Source organism: Acinonyx jubatus, chromosome E1, assembly GCF_027475565.1.
Source record: "Acinonyx jubatus isolate Ajub_Pintada_27869175 chromosome E1, VMU_Ajub_asm_v1.0, whole genome shotgun sequence".
NCBI lineage: Eukaryota > Metazoa > Chordata > Mammalia > Carnivora > Felidae > Acinonyx > Acinonyx jubatus.
This window is the reverse complement of record NC_069397.1, coordinates 34314253-34329067: the sequence shown is the minus strand read 5'-3', so window position 1 is coordinate 34329067 and position 14815 is coordinate 34314253. Positions and strand designations below refer to the sequence as shown.

General features: G+C 59.7%; 1 protein-coding gene across 24 annotated transcripts in view; it reads left to right on the top strand.

The window, feature by feature from the left end:
• Nucleotides 1–14815, top strand: part of CACNA1G (calcium voltage-gated channel subunit alpha1 G) — a 61932-nt gene that overhangs the window by 40892 nt on the left and 6225 nt on the right. For 4 of the 24 annotated variants that reach the window (XM_027034080.2, XM_027034082.2, XM_027034086.2 and 1 more), the window contains 13 exons: nt 94–220; nt 1755–1880; nt 2510–2599; nt 3152–3365; nt 5251–5304; nt 10350–10501; nt 11231–11340; nt 12060–12193; nt 12481–12551; nt 12679–12757; nt 12852–12973; nt 13189–13527; nt 14170–14313. In XM_027034080.2, coding sequence (XP_026889881.2) covers nt 94–220; nt 1755–1880; nt 2510–2599; nt 3152–3365; nt 5251–5304; nt 10350–10501; nt 11231–11340; nt 12060–12193; nt 12481–12551; nt 12679–12757; nt 12852–12973; nt 13189–13527; nt 14170–14313 — 1762 coding nt within the window. Of the gene's footprint in view, nt 1–93; nt 221–1754; nt 1881–2509; nt 2600–3151; nt 3366–5250; nt 5305–10349; nt 10502–11230; nt 11341–12059; nt 12194–12480; nt 12552–12678; nt 12758–12851; nt 12974–13188; nt 13528–14169; nt 14314–14815 lie in introns of those variants that run through there. The other 20 variants (XM_027034091.2, XM_027034101.2, XM_027034098.2 and 17 more) reach the window with 8 other exon arrangements.

The window sequence follows — 14815 nt, the reverse complement described above, 5'->3', positions numbered from 1 at the left end:
CCAGATGGGGGGTGGGGGTGGGGAAGCAGCAGGGCAAGGGACAAGGGAGCGTCGGAGCTGAGGGAACCCGTCTTCTTCCCCCTCCCTCCCCAGGGTCATTAGCCGGGCCCAGGGGCTGAAGCTGGTAGTGGAAACGCTGATGTCCTCGCTGAAGCCCATTGGCAACATCGTGGTCATCTGTTGTGCCTTCTTCATCATCTTTGGCATCCTGGGGGTGCAGGTTTGTGGGAGCCTGGGGGCCAGGTGTCAGTGGGGACCTGAGGAGTGGCCTTCCTCTTGGAGGAAGACTCCAAGTCTGAGACTCCAAGCAGCTGAGACTCGAGCTGCAGCTGCCGTCTTTATTCCAGAAAGGAAAAAACAGGGACACTTCCCTCGAGGCCCTAGGCCTCAGGCCCCTTTGCCTCCTGGGCGTTTTTGCAGAAAACTAGGAGCCTAGAAGAGGTCCCCAAAGGGATGAGGGCCTCAGAGAGGCTGCTGACCTGTGGTAGCTGGCGCACTGCCCTTGCCGCCCCCCCCCCCCCCCGCCCCCCTCACACGCTGTGCTCTGGAGCGCAGACGCTGTCCTGGCCCAGTCTGCTCCGGGATCCCCTCCCCTCCTTCCCTGCTTGAGCCGAGTGGGCCGCAGGCCAGGCCTGGGGATCCAGGGCCCAGACAGCTGGGCCAGGTTAGCGGCGGTGAGCTGGCAGGCAGGAGGGTGCAGACCCCAGACGAGGCAGGAAGTGGGGGCTGCTGGGGGAAACTTGGCCTCCGGCCCAGGGAGGAAACTGGCTTTGCCTCCACCCCAGTCTTCCAGAACCCCCTGGCTCCAGCTGTTTCAGCTTTAGGGTAGACAGCTGGCTGTCGGGGCAAGCGGGGGAACTCCTGGGTGGCTACCGCCCCCCACCCCCCATTCCCGTCCTTTGGCTTCCTGGAGTGTCCTCTTTGCCCCGGGGAGAGGGCTGTTCCTGGTTTCCTAGAATTCTCTAGCCCCAGGGACCGGGCTGGGGTACACTCGCCAAAGCTGTGTGGTGCCCCTTCCCCTTCCCTCGCTTCCAGCCGGCCTGGGTGAGCAGAGGCAACCCTCGTGAGCCCGGTCCTGGGCTTTTCCAGTGGATGTAGGTCCATCCTGAGTGGCTTGCCCAGACCCCCTGGTCCTCCTGACCCTCCCATCCCTTGCCCACCCACAGTCATAGCCAGATGTGTTCTGGAGTGAGGGTGAGCTTTCCAGTCAGAAATACCTGCGTTCAAGCCCCCTTTCTGCCACCTACATTCAACCTTAGTGAGTGAATTTACTCCTCTGAGCCTCAGTGTTCCTCATCTGTAAAGTGGAGTCTATAATACCTAGCCTGCCCCCACCATTAAACCAGGCCCCCTCCCCCAGAGTATCTGGTTCAGCAGGTCTGGGGTGGGCCTGAGAATCTGCATTCCTAGCGTGTTCCCAGCCGCTGCTGTTTGCTGGTCCACGGACCCCTCTTGGAAAACCCCTGGCTTCACCCTTTGTAGAAAATAAAGAACTATTCCCCTCCCGCCAGCCTTCCTCAGCACCTGCCCTGATGACCTTTTCTCCTCTAGGGCCTCTGCTCCCAGGAGCCCAGAGGAAGGGGTGCCTGCGGGAGGCTTCTGTCGGTGTCTCCCTGACGTGGTTGAGCACCCTGTCCTCACTTAGGGTGTGCCCAGAGCTCTTTGGCCCCGGGGCTTGTGTGGGGGAGGAAGGGCTGGTGAGTTCCCGTGGCCACAGCTCACTTCGCTCTGTCTCTGGGGATGTTTGTGCCCAGCTCTTCAAAGGGAAGTTCTTCGTGTGCCAGGGCGAGGACACCAGGAACATCACCAACAAATCGGACTGTGCTGAGGCCAGTTACCGGTGGGTCCGGCACAAGTACAACTTTGACAACCTCGGCCAGGTGAGCTCCATGCTCCGGCGTGGGCGTGGGGGTGGGGGTGGGGGCAGGGGTAGTAGCAGGAGTCTGGAGGGGACACGGGCCCATGCGTAGTGATGCACGCAGGGCAACTGACTTGCCAGGGCCTCAGCTTCATCAACTGGCTAATGGGACATAATGGTATTTCTTCGGGGGTTTGTCGTTAAGGGTGTGATGAAATGATGTGTGGATTTGCTGAGCATGGGACCGGCCACATCTATATTCTCGAGGTACTGCCTTTGCTTACTCCATATTTGGAAAAATGGAGAAATGTCGAAAATGAAATGGCTCACTCCCTCTTGCTGGTTTGTTTCCCAGACCCAGCCTGGTTTTGCTTTCTGGATTTTCCAGGGCTCTGGTGTCTCTGGCTCCTCCTGGCTGAGGTCAGAGGGCTTGATCGTCTTCCATGGCTTCTCTGGCTTCATACCAGCCATGGAGCCCCGGGACAGAGAGCTCTCCTAGGGCCCAGAGTGTGATTAGGCCTGACCTCTGAAAGGCTAGGGTCCCCTGAGCTGCTGCCATGAGGTGCTTTGGGGACAGGTGGTGGGTGGTTTAGCCATACATCTTAGGTTTCACATGGTTTCTCCTCCCCCACCCCCCCGCCCCGCCCCAAGGCCCTGATGTCCCTGTTCGTGCTGGCCTCCAAAGATGGCTGGGTGGACATCATGTACGACGGGCTGGATGCCGTGGGTGTGGACCAACAGGTAGGGCTGAGGTGGGCAGGATCCATCTTTGGGCTCGGGTCACTCAACAAGGCATGATGGGATGCAGGCACGGGACAGAAAGAGGGCAAGGCTGATTGGCAAATTCCATCAAAGAGGCATCACCCCATTAGCCGAGGCTTTGACCGGTAGCCTGAGGGCCATATCTGGGCGTGTTGTATTGGATTGCAACATGTTTACACTTCTTTGAATTAGTAGCAAACCAATTTAAAAATTGGTGGATTTCATGTGAAAATCCAGAGTTGGGCCTGCTCAGAAGTCTGAAGATCTGGGAACATAGGGCTTGCACTGCCTCAGGGCAGGAGTTAACCTGGAACCGAGCAGCCGGTGCCTCTTTGGGGTAGAACGTCTACTCTCTACTTTGCCACAGTCCCCACCCCTCCCATTCATTCGCAGCACCTGCTGGGGCCCTGTAGCTAACCAAGTTTGCAGACCTTGTCTTAAGGAACCCGGGCTGTGGGGCGGCACCTGAGACAGTCAGGTCTGACGTATCCCCGCCTGATGCCTCCACCTGTCCTTCCTGATCCCCACCAGCCCATCATGAACCACAACCCCTGGATGCTGCTATACTTCATCTCGTTCCTGCTCATTGTGGCCTTCTTTGTCCTGAACATGTTTGTGGGCGTGGTGGTGGAGAATTTCCACAAGTGTCGGCAGCACCAGGAGGAGGAGGAGGCCCGGCGGCGGGAGGAGAAGCGTCTGCGGAGACTGGAGAAAAAGAGAAGGAGTAAGGAGAAGCAGATGGCTGGTCGGTAGTCTTTCCACATCTCTCTGAGTCGTGCTTGACCTTGGCCTTGTGACTGCAGGGGACCAGGGGCTGGGGCTGGGGGCAGGGAGAAGATGCTCCCACCGCCCCCTCCTCACCTCCTTCCCCTCAAGAGCATGTCAGCCTTTAGAGCACGCATGAAGCAGACCAATTCGGCCCCGTGGGGGAGGGGAGCAACCCCCCACCCTGGGGGGCTCCCCAGGTCTCAGCATCGTACTCCTCAGGCGAGATGCCAGGTCGAAGCTGATGCATGACCTCTGCCAGCTCGTCCCTCAGGGGAGCCTTGCAGGATAAGGATCACCCTACTTTGTCGCTCGCCCAGAGACCCAGGGATTGGCCCAGGTGCCAGATGGGTCTGCTCCAAAGTTGGGGAGCGAGCACCTTGACCGTGTGCCTGCCTAGTGTCTGTAGCTGCTGAGCAAGGCCTCGGCAGAAACTACAAATGCACAAGCGGCATGAGAGAACCCCAGACCCACTCTCTCCTTATCTCCAACAAAAGTCCCTGGCTTCCTGGCTGTCTTTTTTTTTTTTTTTGGCCAAGGCTGGGGCGGGGGCGGGGCGTGAAAAATCTCTCCTGGCTCAGGGAAGGTCTGAAGTTATAGGGACTCTAAGCCTTCGACCCCTCAGCCCCCTCACCTGTGATCTCCAACATCTCTTGGCTTGGGCTGGGGGAGGCCCCCATCCGATCCCTCCTCATGCTCTTACGCCAGGGGTGGGCCAAGACTAAGGGGAAAGACACAGATTCCGGGAAGGATTCCAGAGAAGTAACGGGCGCGGGAGCCCCTTTGTTTCTCCAGGTGTGTCTGCACCTGTCTCCCTGTCTGCAGGGTTCCTGTCCGTCTGTCTGGTACTCAGTAATCTCTGTGACTCTCTCCCTCAGTCACTGCCCACGTCTCGCTGAGTGTCTTTCTGTGTGGGTTTCTCTAAGCCTTTGTGTGTCTGTCTCTGTTTGGTCTGCGGGGTTCCCTTCTCTGCACCCTTCCTTTCACACACCGCCTTCCTTACACCAGTAAGATGTGTGCAGTGCTCTGAGCTTTCCCTTTGGTTTGTTGAAATGTGAGTACTACCAAATGGGTTAGGGGCTGTGGTGCCCCCCCCTCCACTCTCCCCGTGGCTCTATCTCCTGCTACCTGGGGGGGACACCTGGAGTGAGGGGAGGGGGTGTGGGAGGGTGGGGGGGACGGGCAGGGGAGGGACAGAGCCAAAGCTCCCTGTGCGAGGGGAGGTGGGGGCTGCTCAGGACCGGAGGCGAGGAGATACTGGCCTCCGGGCGGCGGTGGGTGGTATGGTTCTCCACGTCCCACGTCCTCAACGCCCGTGCCCCAGGCCCCTTGCTCAGCTCTGGGGTGGGGCCCCCGCTGGGCTCTCCGTGTGGATGCCTGAGGCTGAGCCGGCACACCACCCCCAGCAGCCACGCTCCCACCCCTGCTCCATCGGCCCCACCCCTCCTTGCAGTCTGCCTTCTCGGCAGGGCATCTGCACATGGAATTCTTTGGGCAGGAGGCACTTGTGGTCCTGCCTGACCAGCTGGCTCCCCTTCTGGGGTCTGTAGCTATCGCAGGTGGTGCTGAGGCCGAGGCACGGGTAGGAGTGGACGTCTGTTCTGATGACGGGCTGCCTGCCCCTCGCCGTGCCTCCGTCCCTCTGCCCCTGTGACCCCTATGGGCTGGCCCGATGGCTCATCTTCCTCAAGTGACCTGGGCCCGGCGTTTGGGGCTGGACACTCAGGACCAGCCAGCCATGCTCAGCACACCCCATTCATAGGCGGAGTGAGGGTTGGAGCCAAGGGGGAGCGAGCTGCTTCTAGGGGGCCCTGCCCAGCCCAGCTGGTCCGGCCAGTGACCAATGTCGTGTTTCGTTCTTTTAGATCTAATGCTGGACGATGTAAATGCTTCCGGCAGCTCCTCCAGCGCGGCGCCAGGTACTGCGTCTGGGGTTGTGGGTTCCAGGGCGAGGCCCGGGGGCAGTCAGGCCATACCTGCCCCCAGGCCCGCCTCATGCGTGCTGGGATGTCCTCTTTGCTTCCCCCCCACTCCGTGGCTCATTGATTCCATCCTCTTGGGGCGAGGGAGTGAGGGTCCCCGGGGCGCCGCCGGGCTCTGCGTCATCCTATAGGCCTGTGCTACACCGGCCGGGGGCTGAGGGCCTTGCACGCCCCTTCCTCTGACCCCTCGTGGCGGACCCTCCTTCTCCCGCAAGGCTTCCGAGGGCCGAGCCGCCCAGCCCCCTGCTGCCCGGTCCCGCTCCCGCTCCTCCTCCCTGTCACACCGTTCGATTATTAGAGCTGCAAATCTCGCCTGTCTCCTTTTGTCTGAAGGGAAGACTTTGATCCAAGCAAAGCAGGATGAGAGGAGCAGAGAGGGAAAGGATTTGTTTTAAAAATGTAACGATGAATAATTGAACAGACTCATTAAGAGTCAAGTAATCGCGGTGGCCACGTCATCCCTACGAACAGCAGGATGGGGAATCTGAGGCCTGAGTTGGCCATAAGCTTCTCACCCCTAAAAGCCAAAGATTTGGGAGTGAATTGGGTCTTTGTCTTTGAGAGCCGTGACCCCCCCCCACCTGCCCCCGCCGGGATGGCTTTGGTCCCCTGCCCCCGCCGGGATGGCTTTGGTCCTGCTTGCCCTCCCCTGGTCCTCTGGCCGCTGCCTCCCCCAACACGGGCCCTCGACAGAGGGTCAGAGGCTCGGAGACCCCGTGACAGGCCGCGGGGCCTTGTCACACCCTCTGATGTCTTCCCCAGGTGGCTCCCAACCTGTTCGTCCTCAAGGGCACCCCTCATCACGTCCTCCAGCAGATCCCACATTTTAAGAGACTGTCTTTGAAGTTACGAGCACCTTCAGTAATGACTTTTTTTCGCTGTTTTTACTAATCAGAGGCACATCTAATTGCTAACCAGAGCTTCTGAGCTGCAGAGGGTTTCACACTCAACAGTAGCAAAGAAAGACCATTTTGCCATCAAATTAGTTCATGGGGCCTTAACACAGGCCTATGTATGATTTCTTTTAAGCTTTTAGAAATATTGAAAAGAACGTTAAGGACCCCCATGTGGCTGCCTTCTCAGGCTGCAGAGGACTTGAGACTTCAGGCTGGGAACCGCTGGGCTGGGACTTTCTCCACTATTCTGTGCTCCCCCAGAAGCCAGACCCCGGCAGATGCTGCCCTCTGGGTACTGGGCTACCTGATCTGTGGGGGCTCAGGGACCCCCTGAGCCTTGTTTTGGGAAGCCATGCCTGAGGGTTGATGTCTCCTGTCCCCATGATGCCAAGCTATAGTATTTGTCATTGAGAGACCATCTGTCTGGGCGCTCAGGAGGCTCTTGCCGATTCGTAACTATTTGCCTGGGTCCCATGTCTCTGTGTCAGGCTGTACTACAAATTCCTGATGTGTTAGGGGTGAGGGAGGGAGGGAGGAAGTACCCTACAGGTTTTCCCTTACGGGGTCACCTGGCCTACAGGCCGAAGTGTCCACACATACACATTTACCCCAACACTGTCCTGGCCTGGGGCTGGCCCACAGAGTCTTCTCCACCACGAATTAACACGCTCAGACCCTCTTGGGCCCAGAGCTCCTCCCAACACACCCATTCGATGCCCAATACCTTTGTTACCCTCACGCTGCACCCCCATTCCAGTCACATTCCGCCATGCGCCCGTTGGCACGTACAGGCATATACCCTGATGACAATAGCGTGTCTTACCTTTCCAGCTGGTAATGAAGACTCAGAGACCCTTAATAGGGGCTCAGATCACCCCCCATCCCTCTTTCCCAAACCTGGTGTTCTGTGTGGTCGCTGGTAGAGCTTTTCAAACTTCCGTGCGTGTAAGAATCACCTGGAGAACGTACTAAAACACAGATGCTTGAGCACCGCCCTAGAAATTCTCATGGAGCGGTCTGGGGCAGGACCTGAACGTCCGCATTTTCAATCAGTTGCCAGGGGATGGTGCTTGGTCTAGCCAACTGTGTGATGCCCCTAGTCTGGGGCAGCTGGAATCAAACCCCCATGCACCACACCTCCCGGCCAGCGCCGCTCTCGTTCTGTGCCGCTCCCAGAGGAGGGGGCCAGCCAGACCCCAGGGAAAGGCAGAAGGGAATCGTCCTCGATCATCAGGGGAATGGACCTGACCGGGCACCTGGGTCCAGCCCAGCTTCCAGACTGGGGCCCAGGGACTGGGGCCACCGGCTGATCGGGTGACTGCTCCCCTCAGCCACCTGTGGCACCTGCGTCCACTCACCCTCTCTCCTTCCGCTGGGACCCAGTGATCAGGCCTGGCCACAGCAGCTGAAGGTGTGGCCTCTGCCCTAGGGGGCCTGTGTCCCTGGGAGGGACCCCTGCCTTCCTCCTACACCCTGTCACTCTTCCTTGCAAACCCTCTGCCCTGGCTGTGCCTCGGGCTCTACTAACTACCTGCGCCTGCTGCCCTCACTCACAGCCTTGCTGTCCCTGCTCCTCTCCTGGCTCTTGCCCTCGGCTGGGGGCTGGGCAGTCCTGGAGGTGCCCTCCTCCTACTGCCCAGCTCTGCCATTTTCTCCGCCTAAGGCAGCTCGTACTGGTGGGGGGCAGGGAGAGGGGCTATGGCCGGAGCTCTTGGAGCAGCAGACCTGCCCAGGGCTCTTCCAGGAGGTCTCTACTTCTCTGAGCTCAGGCAGGGGGGTGGTATCATCCAAAGCCTAACGGCGAGAGCCTTCAGGCAAACTCTTCGAGGTCTAAACCCACCAGGCAGCTGGCGAGGGATTGGGGCTGGGAGTTCGGATCCTGGCTCCGTCACAGCCTCACCATGTGTGGACAACCCACTTGTGCTGGACCTCGTTCTCTCCCTCTGTAAAACAAAGGGTTTGACCAAGGACATGCTGATCAGATTGGCCCTGGGACTCTTTGGACCTGTGCTCTGAAGGGGGATTTCTGGCAGCCTCGGCATCTGCCGGTCTGGGGTTGGGACTGGGGCTCGAGCCGCAGACCTCAAGGGCCTGGCACCTGTCGCTACGAGCAGATGCCCAGCCTCAGCCCTGTCCCCACCTTTCCTATGGGCTGCGGGGAGGGGGGTCCCAGGCTAGTCCCAGCCCACCTGCCCTCAGACAGCGAGAGCAAGGCCAGAAGGCAGAGGTGGTGACAGCAGCCCCCTTCAGTTTGGGGCTGCTACCTAGTCAGGCTAGGGGGACAGGGGAGAGGGAGACTCTCCCCACCTCTCCTCTGCACTATCTTAGCTAATAATGGGGCTAATAAGGAGCTGCTTTTTCTAACCTAATTGTATTCAAACATTTTAGTTAATTCTCCATTCATATTTTAGCTTAATGGGATCGGGTGCTCTCGGCACTTATGGAGATTAATGCAGAGACAGTGTTCCAGCTGCTAAGGCAACGCAGGGCGATTAGCACCCTCTGGTTCTTGTGGGTACTGAAGGAAGGAAGACGCCCGGCTCGCCGGGTCCACCCTCCACAATCGCAGTGTGGATGACCCGTGGCCTCATGTTGTCCCTTGTCCTGAGCTTCTCCACCCCCACCCCGTCCTGGGGATCAGGAGAGCCACCTGAGCTAACAAAGCCACAGTTGGCCGGCCCATCTCCGAAAACGAGATGATGGCATAACCCACGCCGTGGTGTGCCAGAACATTCGGGACTTCCGGCCTCTTGGTTATCCACACATCGAGGCCGATGCTGGAGAGTGGCGTCAGGCGAGGCCGAACGTGCAGCTCTTGGGCACTCTTCTTCCTTCGGCCTTGGGTGGGAGGCCACCCCCTGGCCACCCCCCAGGCCACCCCCTGACTCAGTTTCCCTCTCTGTGAAATAGTCCTCTGCATGGAGAAGGACACTTATAACTGAGCTGGCCCGGACCCAAAGCTTCCTGCTGCCCCTGAGCCAGCCACCCCTGGCACGGGCCTCAGAGGCTGCAGCCCTCGCTGGCTGGCTTCTGCCCTAGACGTTCTGAGGGGGAAGGGCTGTCTGGGACCTGAGGCTGCCCCAAGCCTCCCCACGGGGAGCCTCTTCTTTCTTTGTGGCTGCCTGGGAGACCGATCTGTCAACCGCCTCCAGATGACATCTATCCCCAACTTGGCCTGGCCTTTCCTCAGCACCTGGAGGAGGGGGCCCCCTGCCATCTTCTGCCCCCAGATTCATTCCGCCTGCTTAGCAGGCCAACCTTCTGGCACCATGATTTTATAACTAAGTGGTTCGCTAATTACAAGAGAAATATGCCTCTGACAGATCTCAGACAGTGCTTCCAGCCCAGCCTGGAGCCTGATGCTAGCCTGCCACTCGAGAGCAGGGCATTGCCTCGTTAGAAACTGGGTGAGTCCTTCAGGTGGAGCCCTCCCACGTGAATCTGGGGGAAGAGCAGAGCCCCGTGGCCTCCCCTCTGCCCCGCACCCCCTGTGAGGGCACCGGAGGCCCAGGTCCCTGCCCCTCTGGAGGCCCTCAGGGCGGGTCAGCGCGGCTGGCCAAGAGGATGTCCAATTTCCAATCTCCGGTGTTATCTCCAAATCCCAGCTCTGTGTAATCTGCTCTGCTCCCCCTCGGGGGGCTGAGCTTGAGAGCAAGGGCCTTTGCCTCTCTGCTGATGGAGCTTCCTCTGAGCCTGATAAGACCGGTTGTTTTTCGTCTTACCGATCTGGCCTTGCTGCGGAACGCCAAGTCAAGGGCGTTGCGAGGGGCCGGCGGATTTGGGAGGCTGCCTTGGGGAGGGGGCTCACCTGGTGTCTAATGTGGGTGGGGAGCTCTGCATGTCCTGACCCCTTCTGCACCCAACTGTGGCCAGTAGAACAGACGCTTGGAGGGCAGACGCGAGAGAACTCCCCCCGCCCCCGCCCCGAGGAAGGCGGTGTGTGGAGGGCGAGGATGCGGATGATACTGGAATGTTTCAGCTCTGGCATTAGAGGCTGGCGGCTGTGAGGGACTTGGGTGGAGGGGGCGCAGCGGGCAGGGGCCCGACGGCTGCTCTGCTCTCCCCCCCCACCCCCCGCCCCACCAGAGGCCCAGTGCAAACCCTACTATTCAGACTACTCTCGCTTCCGGCTCCTCGTTCACCACTTGTGCACCAGCCATTATCTGGATCTCTTCATCACGGGTGTCATCGGGCTGAATGTGGTCACCATGGCCATGGAGCACTACCAGCAGCCCCAGGTAGGAGTGAGTCCTGCCTCCAGCCGTGGGACTGCAGGCTGAGGCTACCCCAGCCCGTGCCAGGGGACCTTGGGCAAGTGCTGGGCGCCCTCTTGTACACCTTGCAGTGGCCCCTGGAACTGGGTATCGTCTTGGTTTTACAGATGAGGACACTGAGGCTCAGAGAGGTTAGTCGACTACACCAAGGTCCCGCAGCTGGGAAGTTGAGGACCTGATTTCTTTCCCCGACAAAATATTTATTGAGTGCCTGCCACGTGCTTCCTTCTTTACCCTTTGAGGGTAAAGAAGACAGACCAGTGAAGGCCAGTGTCTGCCCTTCTGGAGTTTAGATTCTGGTGAATGTCCAGCTCTAAACTCACCAATGATCCTGCCAATCCTCGAATCAGCCACCGTCAGCTGTCCTCCAGGCCTCAGTTTCCCCATCTGTAAAATGGGGATGTCGAATTAGTAATGCACAAGGCCCTTTCAGGTTCTAGCCTTCTGTGGCCTCCAGCACGTTCTCATGTGGTCTCTTCACCATCCCTCAAGGAGAGAGATCCTTTAGCTCAAAGTTTGGCTCATGCATGTGAATGAGGACCCTCTTCTGTCCCGGTGTGGTGGCCAGCGGCCCCCTTAGACTCACCTGTCTCCCAGATCCCGGAGTGTGATGGAGGGGGAGGGGCAGGCATCACCCCTGGGCCTTAGGAGGCCCTGCATAGACACCCCCCCCCCCCGCCCCATCCCTGCCAGATCCTGGACGAGGCCCTGAAGATCTGCAACTACATCTTCACCATCATCTTTGTGTTAGAGTCGGTCTTCAAACTCGTGGCCTTTGGCTTCCGTCGGTTCTTCCAGGACAGGTAACAGAGAAGGGTGGGGGGGAGTGGGGAAAGGGCATGTCTCCCAGGGAAATGCCTGAAAACCTTTCTGGACTCCTGAGGTTCAGCCTCCACGCTAGGACCCACCCAGGGCTGATGGCGAGGGGGAAGGGGGGGCCGTCCAGAGCCTGGGAGACGGGAGGGAAGGGAAGGAATTTGACAAGACAGGGCCTGGGGGCCATTGGCAGCTGGAAGTCCATGTGGCCCAGACTGGGGCTTAAGAGCACAGAGCCTGGAGCCAGACTGCCTGGACCGGATTCGGATCCTGGCTCTCCCACTTAGAAGCTGGTGACTTGGGGTAAGTGACTTAACTTCTCTGTGTCTCAATTTCTTCATCTGTAAAATGAGCGATAATAATACTGTCTGTATCACAGAGCTATGAAGATTAGGAGTTTTTTTTGTAAAGCCCTTAAAACAGTGCTTGGCACCTAGTAAACAGCATATAAGTGCCAAATTAAAAAAAAGAAATGAATGAATACACATGGAAAGTAGAGGTCCTCGAGCTAAAGTCTTGGCCCCACCCGTGCCACCGACGGGCTGTGTGACCAGGGTCAAGCCATGCCTTCTCTGTAGGATGGGGAGGCGGGACTGGCTGACCTCCACCCTCCTTTCTGCAGCCACTTGTGTTACTTTGACTGCCCCCTCCTCCGCGGTGCCCCCGGCTCCCCCCCACTCAAGGAGCTGTGTCCTGGGCTTTCCAGGTGGAACCAGCTGGACCTGGCCATCGTGCTGCTGTCCATCATGGGCATCACGCTGGAGGAGATCGAGGTCAATGCCTCGCTGCCCATCAACCCCACCATCATCCGCATCATGAGGGTGCTACGCATTGCCCGAGGTTGGTGCCCGCCTTCTTGCCCGCCACGCGCCTACCCAGGGGGAGATAGCAGGGGTCAGCTCTGTGGCTGGCCAGGGACTTTGTACGTGTGTGTGTGTGTGTGTGTTCCCATGGGTCTCTCTCCCAGCCTTTGACAGAGGGGAGGGCCGGGGGGCTGGGCCGAGGCAGGGCCCTGGCCGCCTGGCTGGCCATCCCACCGACCCCAGCCCCCACCCTGGCCCTGGCTCCACCAGCTGTGTGGCCTGGGACCCAGCGGGGCCCGCTCACAACTTTGTCCTGTTCTGCAGTGCTGAAGCTGCTGAAGATGGCCGTGGGCATGCGGGCACTGCTGGATACGGTCATGCAGGCCCTGCCCCAGGTAGCTGGAGGTGGGGCTGGGTGGGAGGGGTCCCCTCGGGGCGAAGGGGGTGCTTTCCAAAGGGAGCTCAGGGAAGCTGGCTGGGAGATCCAGTGGCACCTTTCCCATTTCTTTTCCTCTTTTCCAGGTGGGGAACCTGGGACTTCTCTTCATGTTGTTGTTTTTCATCTTTGCAGCTCTGGGTGTGGAGCTCTTTGGAGACCTGGGTGAGTCGGGGTGGGGAGGGCAGAGGAGTCAGGGCTGGAGGCCCCTGGGCTGCTGCACTAATTCAGGCCTCTCTCTCCTTCCCTCCTCCTCCAGAGTGTGACGAGACGCACCCCTGCGAGGGCCTGGGCCGGCATGCCACTTTTCGGAACTTTGGCATGGCCTTCCTGACCCTCTTCCGAGTCTCCACAGGTGACAATTGGAATGGCATTATGAAGGTGAGGGCGCACCACAGCCGTGTCCCGCGCCCCCCCCCCCCCGCCCCCGGCTGGCCCTGGCCCCAGAGACACGGTGCCACACCTGGAGCCCAGATTCCCCGGCAGGATGAATTCCTTGACCCCGAATGAAAGCATGTGACCTTCTGTCCCTCAGGCGGAAACATTCCGGGACTCCCTCTCCCCAGGACAGTGTGTAATGCTTTCTCTGCCCCCAGGACACCCTCCGGGACTGTGACCAGGAGTCCACCTGCTACAACACGGTCATCTCCCCCATCTACTTCGTGTCCTTTGTGCTGACGGCCCAGTTCGTGCTGGTCAACGTGGTGATCGCCGTGCTGATGAAGCACCTGGAGGAAAGCAACAAGGAGGCCAAGGAGGAGGCCGAGCTGGAGGCCGAGCTGGAGTTGGAGATGAAGACGCTTAGCCCACAGCCCCGCTCGCCTCTGGGCAGCCCCTTCCTCTGGCCCGGGGTGGAGGGCCCTGACAGCCCCAAGCCCGGTGCTGCAGCCCACGCTGCCGGCGCGGCCTCGCGCTTCCCCTTGGAGCACCCCACGGTGAGCCAGCAGCCACCCCTGCCTAGAGGGGTGTGGGGTGGGTCCAGGTGGGTGGTGCGCAGGGAGCGGGAAGGCAGCGTGGCAGACCCCGGGGCCCCGCCTGTGTCCTTTTGCCCCTCCTGCTTGGATGCTGAGGGATGAGCGGTCCCTCGCCCGCCCCCAGACGGTGGCTGCGTGCGCTCGCAGCCTAGGGGCCACCCCGGCAAGCCCCCAGCACACCCTGTGCCTCCGGCCCAGCCGGCCTCCCCTTCTCGGCTCTTAGGTTCAAGGCTAAGTTTTCTGTTTCCTTCCTGTTTCTTTCTTACCCTTGCCCGATTACCAACCTCTTTCCTTCCCACCCTTCCACCTACCCAATTCCACCTCTCGATCCTTTCCCTATTTTTGCTCCCCTTCTCCCTCTCTCCTCCTGAACTCTTCTCCTCTCCGGCTCCCCTTCTCCTTCCTCCCTCACCTCTCTTCCCTACATCCCCTCCCCTCCCCCTTCTCCTGTCTGTCTGTTGCTGGTGTGTGTGTGTGTGTGTGTGTGTGTGTTACCTCTTCCTCCTTTTCCCTCCGTGTCTCTTGTCAATCCCCTGCCATGACACTTCCCATTGTTGCCCCTCTGATCCCCGCTCCCCTCATGGGCTGCCCCCCCCCCCCCAGGACAGACAGCTGTTTGACACCATATCCCTGCTGATCCAGGGCTCCCTGGAGGGGGAGCTGAAGCTGATGGAAGAGCTGGCGGGCCCTGGGGGCCAGCCCTCTGCCTTGCCTCCCGCCCGCAGCCTGGGCGGCTCCGACCCGCAGGTTACCGTGCCCCTGTGCCGTGCCGGGCTGTGCCATGCTGTGCTGTGCTTCTGGGGAGGCGGGGGTGTTTCCTGTCCACTGGGTATCTGGAGAAAGAGCAGCCTCGGGGCCTCAGTTGAGCTTTGGGCTCGGCGGGAGGCAGCCAGGGGTTCGTACAAGTTGAGATCAACCTCTGGAATACATATTTGGAAGGTAGGGATGCTAAGGACCGCACCTCTAGGAGTGAAGGATGGCTAGAGGAGGGGCTTGCGGAGGGCATTTGTCAGAAGGAATCTGTACCAAAAGGAGAAGAGAAGAGGGCAGGACAGAAGACAAGCTGGGAGTGGGACCTTAGTGGGTGGAGGAAGCGAGGTACCAAACCCAGGGGAGAAGGGCTTTGGGGGGGTCTGCAGGTGGCCAGGGGACCCATTGAGGGATATATCTTAGGCCACAGTCTGCTTCTTTCCTGTGTCCAGCACCTACCCCCAAAGCCTCTGTTTGGTGGCGTTCTGAGCCACGGAGC